Raw genomic sequence first — 12,727 nt, forward strand, 5'->3', positions numbered from 1 at the left:
GGTTATGGGTGGGAATGGCTGCCTAGTCCTATTTGCATCTAGGTGTGGTCAATGAAATGTAAGCATTAAGATGAGGACTACTTCCAGGCTTGAAATGCAGAAACTTCCAGAGCACAATCCTCCCTCTTTTTTCACCAGTCTGCTGGTTTGACTTCTTTCCGTGTTCCATGATAGTGAGGGGCTCAGGAGAGGCCACCCCAAAATATGTCACTTTGGCATATTGATTTTTTCAAATTATAGTTATTAATACTTGAGAAACAGCCAATACAGGAAGGACACACTAACCCTCTTTTGTCCCCCTGAAAGCAAGAAATAAATCTCCCATGGGAGGGCTTCCCTGGTGGCGCAGTGGTTGAGAGTCCACCTGCCGATGCAGGGGACACGGGTTCGTGCCCCGGTCCGCGAAGATCCCACATGCCGCGGAGCGGCTGGGCCCGTGAGCCATGGCTGCTGAGCTTGCGCGTCCGGAGCCTGTGCTCCGCAACGGGAGAGGCCACAACAGTGAGAGGCCCGTGTATCGCAAAAAAAAAAAAAAAAAAAGAAACTCCCATGGGAAGAGTACCCTTCCTGTTCCAGGAATTAAAGAGACATCCTTATCACCAGAAATAGGGAATTTGAGGCCTAGAAACCTGTATAAACAAACTTTGTTACTTCTTTACTAATTTACTACCCCAAGGGCAAACCCCTTTGTTTTGTCAATTCTTTACAAATTTATTGTTTCCTTGTCTACAAGGTATAAAAGCTGCCTGCTTTGGTCACTTTTTTTAGTTTCATATTTCTATAAGGTCCTGTATGTACAAATTAAATTTTTCTCCTGTTAATCTGTCTTATATTAATTTAATAATTATATCAGCCAGAAAACCTTGAAGAGAAGAAAGGAAATGTTCACCTCCCCTATAGTAGCCACTCACTGAAAGATGTCAGAACATCCCACAGCCTGGTCCCTGGATGAAAGAGGGGCAGAGCTTCCATCCTCACCCACCTCCTCCCTAGGACACTGATTGTATTTTATGTGAGAAAGAAATAAATTTCTATTATGTTAATTATTGAAATGTCAAGGTTTATCTGATACTGAGGCTGGTATACTTTTAACTAAAATATTATACAATAGTTGTCTTATGAGAAAGATCAAGTAAGTTGACGATTCTACTTTAAGTAAAAATGCAATAGATAATAAAGACCATGCATTCAAGTTGCCTGGTTTAAGCCTGACATCACAGAATAATCATTAATAGCATCCCTTCTCACTCTCAGAAGTATCCTGGTTTGGATGATAAGATGTACAGTCATGTTACTAATATACTTATATGAAAAAAATTGCTGGTGAGAATAAATATTGAAAATAATTAGAATGAGATTGCATGAGCTTGATATCCTGCAGAAGCATCTGTGTGCTATAAGGCAAGTTTATTTCTCAGAGCTTCAGTTCTTATCCAGCAGAATAGGCATCAAAAAAGATAATCTGTGCTTGAAAAGCTTAGACAATGATGAAGTACAGTGCAAATATCTAGCCATTAATAAGACAAAACTATGAAAGTGTACCATTTTAAGGAATGTAAAGGAAGTGTTCAATGAATAAAACCTTTCTTTAAACCCATATATCATTTACTATAAACTTTGAATAAAATATGTGTATGTTAACATTTGATGCTTACTAAAGACAGGATTATATTTAGAAAAATTAAATCAGGCTTTTTTTTTAAACATCTTTATTGGAGGATAATAGCTTTACAATGTTGTGTTAGTTTCTGCTGTATAACAAAGTGAATCAGCTATATGTATACATATATTCCAATATCCCCTCCCTCTTGCCTCTCCCTCCCACCCTCCTATCCCACCCCTCTAGGTGGTCACAAAGCACTGAGCTGATCTCCCTGTGCTATGAGGCTGTTTCCCACTAGCTATCTATTTTACATTTGGTAGTGTATATATGTCCATGCCACTCTCTCACTTCGTCCCAGCCTACCCTTCCTGCTCCCTGTGTCCTCAAGTCCATTCTCTACATCTGCATGTTTATTCCTGTCCTGCCCCTAGGTTCAACAGAACCAATCTTTTTTTTTTTAGATTTCACAGATATGTGCTAGCATACGGTATTTGTTTTTCTCTTTCTGACTTGCTTCACTCTGTATGACAGACTCGAGGTCCAAACACCTCACTACAAATAACTCAATTTCGTTTCTTTTTATGGCTGAGTAATAATCCATTGTATATATGTGCCACATCTTCTTTATCCATTCATCTGTTGATGGACACTTAGGTTTCTTCCATGTCCTGGCTATTGTAAATAGAGCTGAAATGAACATTGTGGTATATGACTCTTTTTGAATTATGGTTTTCTCAGTGTATATGCCCAGTAGTGGGATTGCTGGGTCATATGATAGTTCTATTTTTAGTTTTTTAAGGAACCTCCATACTGTTCTCCATAGTGGCTGTATCAATTTACATTCCCACCAGCAGTGCAAGAGGATTCCCTTTTCTCCACACCCTCTCCAGCATTTATTGTTTGTAGATTTTTTGATGATGGCCATTCTGATCAGTGTGAGGTGATACCTCATCAAGACAGTATGGTACTGGCACATAAAGAGAAATATACATCAATGGAACAGGCTAGAAAGCCCAGAGATAAACCCACACACACATATGGCCATCTTATCTTTGATAAAGGAGGCAATAATATACAATGGAGAAAAGACAGCCTCTTCAATAAGTGGTGGTGGGAAAACTAGACAGCTACATGTAAAAGAATGAAATTAGAACACTCCCTAACACCATACACAAAAATAAACTCAAAATGGATTAAAGACCTAAATGTAAGGCCAAACACTATCCAACTCTTAGAGGAAAACATAGGCACAACACTCTATGACATAAATCAGAGCAAGATCCTTTTTGACCCACTGCCTACAGAAATGGAAATAAAAACAAACAAATGGGACCTAATGAAACTTAAAAGCTTTTGCACAGCAAAGGAAACCATAAACAAGACGAAAAGACACCCCTCAAAATGGGAGAAAATATTTGCAAACGAAGCAACTGACAATGATTAATCTCCAAAATATAGAAGCAACTCATGCAGCTCAATATCAAAAAAAGAAACAACCCAATCCAAAAATGGGCAGAAGACCTAAACAGACATTTCTCCAAAGAATATATACAGATTGCCAACAAACACATGAAAGGATGCTCATCATTGCTAATCATTAGAGAAATCAGGCCTATTGCATAGCTACTTCTCAGGTGTCTGACTTTTGAGAGACTGAATCCCCTTGCATGGAGACCACATTGCCTTCCCTTTACAGCAAACCCATTGCAATTACTTGCTTTTCAGGGAACTTGCAACCAACCCTTCTTCTTCTTTCTCCTTCTCTTCCTCCTCCTTCTCCTTTTTTCTTTCTCTCTTCATCTTCTTGTGTTACACTTTTAAATGGGGGTAAAAGGCCCTTTAGTGAAATCCATCCATTCCTCTAAACATCCAACCATTCACCCAGCACATACTTACTGAGCATTTGCCATGGAAGTGTCAGCACACTTCAAGGTGCTAAGAAGATTAATATAAACATATATAGTCACTGTTCTCCAGGAGCTTAGCGTATGGGGAGAAGGAAAAGATACCTATCACAAAACAGTAAATATAAAAATATAATTGAAAAGAAGGTATGTGCTAGAAAGGGATACCAGTAGGTTTGAGGTATCAAAGTAGGTTTCCTTAAAGTAATGACATTTGACCTGCGATCTGAAGGATGAACAGTCAACTGAAGGGAGTGAAGAAGTGGGGAAGTGAGGTGAGATGGTGGCAAGCTTGGCAAGCATATTCCACACACTCACACAGCCTGCACAAATGTCCTGGTGAGGAAAAGATGACTTGTTCAAAGAATTGATATAAGTCAATTCAGATGGAGCACCAAGAAAGGCTCAGAAGATGATGTTGTAAGTCTGCAAATGAGCAGAAAACAAATCACATAGAAAGTTGTAGGCCACAGCAAGTGTTTCAGTTTCTTTTTTGAGAACAATGGAAAATCATACATAGTTTTTATCAAAGGGTGATACGGTTAAATTTGTATTTTGAAAAGATCACTCTGGATGCAAAATGGTAGCTGAGAATAAAAACAATTTTGAAATCCATTACTCCTAGGACACCCTTGATAGATCGTTACCAGCATTTGTTTTCTTCTTCTTTGTCGACACCCAGGATTGCTCTCCAATATATTCCTTCTTATCAATGAATTTTCCATTACTTCCCTCATGATCAGAATTAAGAATATTCACCAGATTTACTTTAAAATTAGCAATCCCTATTCATGTTCTTTCTTTGAATTCCTTAAGCATTTATAAGACCTTTATAATGTAATAAAATTAATTCTCTATTTTATGTATTCTTTTTTTAAGCTAGACTTTGGTCCTCAACAAAAAGAACCTGTATACAGGCTTTAGAGAAAAAATGATTTCTACAGATAAATGATTTTTTAGTGTTGGATTCTTCCTATTACTAATAACTGACTTCCTAAGTTCATAAATTGTGCTTTTGCAACCAACCTAAGAGTGAAAGTATCTAAAAATAAAGACTTTACAAATGTCTATTTATAGCCTGTGTGTAATCAAACAAAGTGCAATCAGTAGAAATTGACATTGATCGAGACTTAGTCTTCAACCTCTGCATGGTATTTTGGTACAAAAGAACACTTTATGTGTGACCTCTCATATAAAAATTGTCAGTATTAAACATTTAAGATGTTTATTTCACCTTTCACATAATGTGTTTGAGAAAAAACAGTTGCAATGGCTAAATTTCGATTAAAAATATAATAAATATTTCTAATATTAACAAAATTTAGAATCCAATTTCAATGAATTATTAAGGAGAGGATTCTCTTTTAAATTTTTAAATATAAATTATTTTAAATAACCAAATTGAAATACATTTTTATAGTGAGCTTTACATTATAGAAAATGTGTTTTTTACAAAAATTATTCAGAATAATTTCACAGATTTTGATTTTTTAAGAATCCCCAAGTACTGTGGATGAAAATGCAATCAATTGTTCTTTTCCACAGTTTAGCAATCCTTCATTACATGTCAAAGGCAGGAAGCCAGGGTTAAAAAAGGGATATCCCCTCTTCTACTGTGGTGAAAAAGATGTGCTGAAGAGCTGAAAACATATAATACAGCAAAATTAAGTTGTGACCAAGTTTCCTTTTCTTCATAATACCCACAGTGTATGCTGTGATGGGTACCCGGAAGGCAGCAATACCAAAAATCCATGTCTTCACCCAGTTTATTTATTTAAAATCCTTTAATGTGTTAAGTTATCATATCTCAAAACACATGACAAAGGGTATTTATCAGGTAAATTTCCTCAGAGTGCCAACCTTGACATGGGAATAAGAAGAGGAGATATCACTGGGGAAACGAAGAGGGAATGATTTTGAAACACGTTTCACAGACTGGGGTCACAGCTGGCATGAGGTCACATGCCACACAAGTTTGAATGAGTGAACTGTGCAATGAAAAACAAAAGGCATAAACTTTAAAGAGTAGTACAGAAAAGGGGACAGGGCACCCAAAATAAATATGTCAAAGTCACAATCAAGTTTGGGACATACCTTGATCATAGATTAAAAAAAAGAACTGTGAACATTCATTGCAGTTTGGGGAAATAAGTACTTTTCTTTGTTTTTGTTTAATTGCTCTGGGGTAATAAATATATAGGAGTCTTACCCCAAGGGAAAAATATCACCTTAATTATTAGTTTATATGCTATATGCCTTTAAGGGAAATAACCTCAGGAAAAAAAACACGTATTCAATAAAATATTCCTTGTGTTCATTATCATGTTAGTAAAATGCACAGACCATGGAACTATTTCAAGGTGCCTTTTCATGTGTTGTGGTATAAAATTTAGGAATCTTTGTCGATATAGTAAAAATAAAATATCCAAGGAAGAAAAGTTAATCAAACCATACTAGACTGTGACCTATTTTCAAAAATCAGATTAGAGTTCCAATATTTTGAGCTCTCATTACTGATCTCCCTTAGTTTCTCTATGAACTATAATTTTTAGGTAGAATCCAGCAATTTTTAAAATAATTTCTCATTTTATGTTTTCTCTGCTACTCAGCTGGGCAGATGGCTTTGGGTATAGAAGACACTGATATGGAAAGAAACTTAGGCTTTAAAGGTCCTATGACTAAGCTCTCCTAAATGAGTTTTTTAAATATTAGAATCAAAAAGAACACTTGCATATATGGCCTTGGCAGTTTGGAAATCATTAGTAGGTTAAAGGAACTGATACAAGAATCAATAATTAAGAAAGTAGTCATCCAATAAGTTTAGGAAGTTTAGGAAGGACATAGTAACTACAACTTAGAATTGGGAGATCAAAGAGCTGTGCATAAAGTAGTTCAGATTTAGATTTCCAGAAGGCTTATCAGAAAGTCTCTTCTAGTTATTTGGACCCAAAGATTTCTCCACAGATCTGTCTTCAGCCAATATTCTTCTCACTCTATGTACTTTCCCAGAGTGAGCTTATCCATCCCCATAGTTTTAACACTATCTGTGTTGATGACTCACAATTTTTTTTTTTTTTTTTGCGGTACGCGGGCCCCTCACTGTTGTGGCCTCTCCCGTTGCGGAGCACAGGCTCCAGACGCGCAGGCTCAGCGGCCATGGCTCACGGGCCCAGCCACTCCGCGGCATGTGGGATTTTCCCGTTCTGGGGCACAAACCCGTGTCCCCTCCATCGGCAGGTGGACTCTCAATCACTGTGCCACCAGGGAAGCCCAACTCACAAATTTTTTACTCTTAGTCCAAATCTCTCCTCTTAGTTTGGACCTGCATATTCAAGATTCTACTAGATACAGGTACCTGGATATCTTGAGGCATGTACATCAATCTTAATACCTCTATTCAATCCTGAACTCATTGTCTTACACAAAAATCTTTTTCCCTTTGGAAATCATTCTCCATCATCCTAGTGCTCTGCAAGTCAATCCAACAGAGAACTCAACCCAGAAATATGGGAATCATTCTTGAGTCTTCTCTCCCTCTGTCTCACCCAGTGTGCCAACTAGTTATTAAGTCCTATTGATCCTACCTCATTTTCCTTCTTCATTTCCATAATTAGATACCTTGACTCTTCCAGTAGGCTCCCAACACATTTCCTTGCTTCTAGTTTTATATCACATTAATCCATCCATCAATCTGCTAATGGATTATTCTTTCAATTAAAAAATGTCAACATATTACTCCCCAACTTAAAATATTTCAGTGTTTCCCCTTACTTGTAGACACAAAATGGTTATTAATATTTTCCATTTAATAAATGCTAGGTTTCATCACATGCATAACCGATTCTTAGTTTAAGGATAAATCTATAATTCCATAGTACTATAAGAACTCACATTAGGATGTTTAATTTTTTCTGGTACTATTGATGTTTAACTCTAATTTCTAAATTGTACATAAAAATTTTAAATACATTGTTATATGAAGATTGTTTCTATTTAGAAGAAGTTACTTGAATATGCATTGAGGTCAAATAAGATAATATAGGTAAAGTACTAGCCCAATGCATGGCTTAATATTAATTTTCTTCCCACTCTAAAGAGAAATAACAATGCTTAAATAGGTTGTGGTACATGACGTTAATATCTATTTCTTATGTCAGTGGTCTATATTTTATCCATAATCAATCCACTTCAAGTCAAGGGCTTGTAGGGTTTAGTGGGAGTTGTGAATCATAAAAGGTTTATTTGAGTATCAAAAATTTCAAGAAGCCAGTGATTTTACCTAAACCTAAGTTTCCCCTATCACCAAAAGCAAAATACTTAAAGCCAGAAATTAATATACCTCCTGGGAAACCGTTTTCTTCAGGAACCAGCTTCCTATAAGGAACATCTGGAAGACAAGATGTTCCTGAGTCTCCAGCAATATGGTTTAAGAAAAGGTGAGTATGTTGAAACACTTGCCCTGAAAAGCAAGGTTATTAAGTTATAAAGCACTTTCTTTGTATGAAAAGGCATTCAACTTAGACACAAGGAGTGAGAGACTAGATTTCAGCTAAAAGAATAAAGTCTTTGACTTGGATTCAGGCAGAAAGGGTGATTATGGCTGATTAAATAGATGCTCCAGAGATTAACTGGAGGACACAACCGAGAGAGGATCCCAGAATGACTGGGAATGAAAAATGTATCTTATTAGAAGCACAATTTAATTCTGTGGCTCTCAAAGCATAGTAATTTGGTGTCGTCATTTTTTTCCTTGGGTTTTTCTAACTAAGGCACTAAATTTTAGTATGGGTATTGCTCCTTCCTCACTGCATTCTTCTCAAAAGGACAGTGAATAAGTGAGCAGTGACAGGTGTAGGCTGCCCCAAAATATGCCTCATTGACATATTGATTATTTTGAATTAAAGTTACTTAAGAAAGAGCTGATGCAAGAGGGACACTAACCCTCCTCTCTGTCTCTCTAAAGTCAGGAAATAAATCTCTCTCATGTGAAAGGTGCCCTCCCTACAACAGGAGGTAGAAGAACACCCTTATTGCCAGCGATAGGGAATTTGGGCAGAGAAACCTGTCTAAACAAACCTTCTTACTTCTTTACTAACGTGCTACTCAAGCCCACACTTTGCTTAAACTCCTTACTAATTAAGTCCCCAAACCTAAGTTTCTTTGTCCTGTCAATTCCTCTCAAATTTATTGTTTCTTTTGAATGGATAAAAAGATGTGGCACATATGTACAGTGGAATATCACTCAGCCATAAAAAAGAAATGAAATTGAGTTATTTGTAGTGAGGTGGATGGACCTATAGTCTGTCATACAGAGTGAAGTAAGTCAGAAAGACAAAAACAAATAACGTATGCTCACAGATATATATGGAATCTAAAAAAAAAAAAAAAAGAAAAACGGTTCTGAAGGACCTAGGGGCAGGACAGGAATAAACACGCAGACGTAGAGAATGGACTTGAGGACACGGGGAAGGGGAAGCTGGGATGAAGTGAGAGAGTGGCACTGACATATATACACTACCAAATGTAAAATAGCTAGTGGGAAGCAGCCGCATAGCACAGGGAGATAAGTTCTGTGCTTTGCGTCCACCTAGAGGGGTGGAATAGGGAGGGTGGGAGGGAGAGGCAAGAGGGAGGGGATATGGGGATATATGTATACATATAGCTGATTCACTTTGTTATACAGCAGAAACTAACACAACAATGTAAAGCCATTTTACTCCAGTAAAGATGTTAAAAAAAAAATTATTGTTTCTTTGTCTCAAAAGTATAAAAGCTGCCTGCTCTGGCTACTTCTCAGGCCCCATTTCTGAGACCTCCATGTGCACAAATTACAATTTGTTCCCTTTTCTCCTGTTAATCTGTGTTGTGTCAATTTTATTACTAGCCCACCCACAAGTACTCAAGAGGAGTAGAGGGGGAAATTTCCCCCTCCCTGACATAGGAAAGGGACTCTGGAAAATTATCTATAGTTCATTAACACGTGAACTGGACTTTACATTGGTCATTAATTTTTAAAAATTAATAGTTAAATGCATCTCTACTAGTATGTACTAATCTCATAACAATCAGGGTAGAGGCAATAAATGGGTATTTCTCTGATTTTGGCTCAGATGTGGCCCTAAGTAGAGATTTCAACTTAGAAGTTAAAGCAAAATTGGTCAGAAAATTCCAATATCAAGGTAAACAAGTAGAATTGGGACATTGAAAAAAAAAAAAAACATATGTAAAACTTACCAATGTCTTTTGGATGGCATTACTTTTCTTTAAAATATAGAAAAGTGAATTGGAGAAATATAAATAAAACTATATTCTTATACGGTAATGATTATTTGTGGTTTTATTGCAAGCACTTATGTAAAACATCTTTTTTTCCTCAAGACTATTACCTCAGGCTTCACTCTCACTTTATTGAATTCCACACCTTCCCCCCAATTTTTTGTAATTACATTGTATAACTTGATAATACAACATTCTTAACATTCTTCTAACTTGATTTGTTTATGCTTTTATAGCTTGTTTCTTTTATATGCTCCTTCATCTTTATTATGTCTGTGGGCATGATAGAAGTAACATCATAAATTAAAATATGTAATTCCAGGGAGTTCTCTGGTGGCCTAGCAGTTAGGATTCTGGCCTTTCCTCACTATGGCCCAGGTTCAGTCTCTGGTTGGGGAACTGAGATCTTGCAAGCCACGCGGTGTGGCCAAAAATTTTTTTATAAAAATATATAATTCCAAATACTGATGAGGGCTATGAAAAAAATACAAAGTACAATAATAGAATAGACAGTGCAGGCAAGAGGGTAGAAGACTATTTTATTTTAGATAAGTTGGTCAGAAAAGCCTCTCTGGGAAAGTAAAATTTGAGCACAGTATACAGTAAAGCAGGGAAAGAATGATTAGCAAGGACCTGTCTTCTGAGCAGAGGGAATACCAAGTCCAAAGCCTCTGAGGTAGGAACAATCTTGGAATGTTTGTAGCATATCAAGACGGCCAGCAACACTGAAGTGGTACAAGAAGGCAGAGAGAAGGAGATGGAGTTGAAGATGTGGTAATGTGGTGCATCATCGCCATGGTATAGAATATAAACCTTATTCTGGGTGCAATGAAAGGCATTACAGACTTAAGAGCAAATTAATGGCAAAATCTCATTTATGTTTTTAAAGGGACACTGGCAGGACTGGGAAGAGGCAGACAAGTTAGGGGGTTATTTCAGTAGTCCACCTGAGATAATAGTGGCCTGTATAAGACGGCTATTGGTATAGATTTAAAAGTTGATTGGGTTTGGGATATATTGATGGTAAGAAACATGATGATGGATTACATTTGGAGTGTGGGGGGAAGAGAAGAATCAAGGTTGATACCTAGGATTTTGTTTGAAAAACTGGATAAATGAAGGTTCCATTTATTGTGATGGAGAAGTATGCAGGTGAAGGAAGTTGCGATGTGGATATCCAAAAGAAGACCTGGTATAATCAGTTTAATATAAGAATCTGAACCTCACAAGAGATATAAATTAGGGAATCACTGATGTGTTAATTATACTTTTTCCTTATGTAGAAAAAAGTGTCTAATTCATATTTTTATCTGCATACTTACTACAAAGTATTTTCTCCTAAGAATTTTCCTTTTACTTCAGACTATATTCTTATTTCTTTGAAAAAAAAAACTATATTATTCCCTGGACATCAGACATAAATGTGATTATTGCACATGACTGAACAGGCATGACATACAAGATTCCTGCCTAGATAAGAAAGAATAGTTTATATTCCTTTTCCAGTAATTAAGATTTACTTCCTTTTGCTATTTTCTGTCCCTTCTCCCCCCACAAAAAAAACAGTAAATGAGGAAAATACATTAGCCCCTCAGAGCAAGTGATATAAGTATAAAAAGTAGTTATTTTATTTTATTTTTTGCTCCACAAAGTGTTTCCTAGAAGATAAGACATCATTGCAAGTCAAATAAAGTTAAACATGATGCGTATCTTTTATCTGCCTGGACCTGTTAAGACTGGTGGAGGTAACAAGTATTACAAAGCAGACGATCTCAAGCTTATAAATTTGTAGAGAAAATAAGGCACTTATAAGTAAACCAATATGAGAACAAGAAAAAAATATAAATTATAAATATATAAGTACTATAATTGGTTAAGAGATAAATATAATAGTAGTGCTTGTCCAGATATGCTCAGAAACTAGAACACTAATGTGAAACCCATACCGGAGAGGGACTTACCAAGTGGTTGGCCTGCGATGATCCTGGCATTTTCTCCAGCCACTGCAGCTCTTGCGTGCCGCTCACTCATGTACTGTACAAATGCATAACCTTTGTGAACTGAGCAGCCAACTATTTTTCCATACTTTGAGAAAATGGCTTCAATGTCAACTTTCTTGACAATGGCTGTATTTAGATTGCCAATGAAAACACGCGAGTTGATGGACTTGGGGTCATTCTTATTGGTGACATTGCTGGTCTGTGTTTTGCCAGTCATGGTTGGCTCACCTTGTTTTAGTCCTTAAACAAACAACAACAAAAAAAAAATCAAAAGGAAAATAATTAGATTGAATGGATACCACTGGCTTTTAACAATTTTTCAATAGTGTATCAGGTAAACTCAAATCCCCAAGTACTACTGATTTTCTTGAGAAGAAAATTTAATAATATATTAATAAAAGGTGAATATTGCATTGCAAAATGAAGTAGAAAAATAATTATAATTATTTAGCATACAGTTATAAATAAATTCCTGATTAATTTATCTAAAATTCAGGCCTGCACAGTGATAGTTTTTGTAGTTTTTATTTTTAAGTCTATCAATATTTCAGAAGCAAGTATGAGAAATAAGCCACCTTAATCTATCAGTGAAAAAGAAAATCCAGAATGGCTAAGGTCTGATGGTGGAATATAGTACTGTAACCTCCATTTATGGTGGAGAACATGCATTTTAATTTCTACATTTTCTATAATACGTAGATATGTTAGCTATTTCATTATCAAAACACTTCTATCAGAAACTAACAATTCATTTCATTAAATGCTGTGGAAGAGAAAAAAAGGAATTAAAAATTTTATTGGAAAATTTAACATAAGAAAAACATATTTTGAAAATAAAGGATTTAACCAGAATTAATTCTGTACATTCTCTGTAACCAATACCAAATATCAGTTTAAAAACAAAAACAAAAACAAAAAAAACAACAGCATGTGTAGCTAGTTTT

General features: G+C 36.1%; 1 protein-coding gene across 1 annotated transcript in view; it reads right to left on the reverse strand.

The window, feature by feature from the left end:
* Positions 1-12,018, reverse strand: part of RALYL (RALY RNA binding protein like) — a gene marked incomplete at its 3' end in the record, with an annotated part of 509,450 nt that extends 497,432 nt beyond the window's left edge. Inside the window, exon 1 of the mRNA XM_082674672.1 lies at positions 11,745-12,018. Coding sequence (XP_082530798.1) covers positions 11,745-12,000 — 256 coding nt within the window. The 5' untranslated portion in view covers positions 12,001-12,018. The remainder of the gene's footprint in view (positions 1-11,744) is intronic.
* Between the last annotated feature and the right edge of the window lie 709 nt (positions 12,019-12,727).

The sequence above is a fragment of the Grampus griseus genome (assembly GCF_964374135.1).
Source record: "Grampus griseus genome assembly, chromosome: 17".
Classification (NCBI taxonomy): domain Eukaryota; kingdom Metazoa; phylum Chordata; class Mammalia; order Artiodactyla; family Delphinidae; genus Grampus; species Grampus griseus.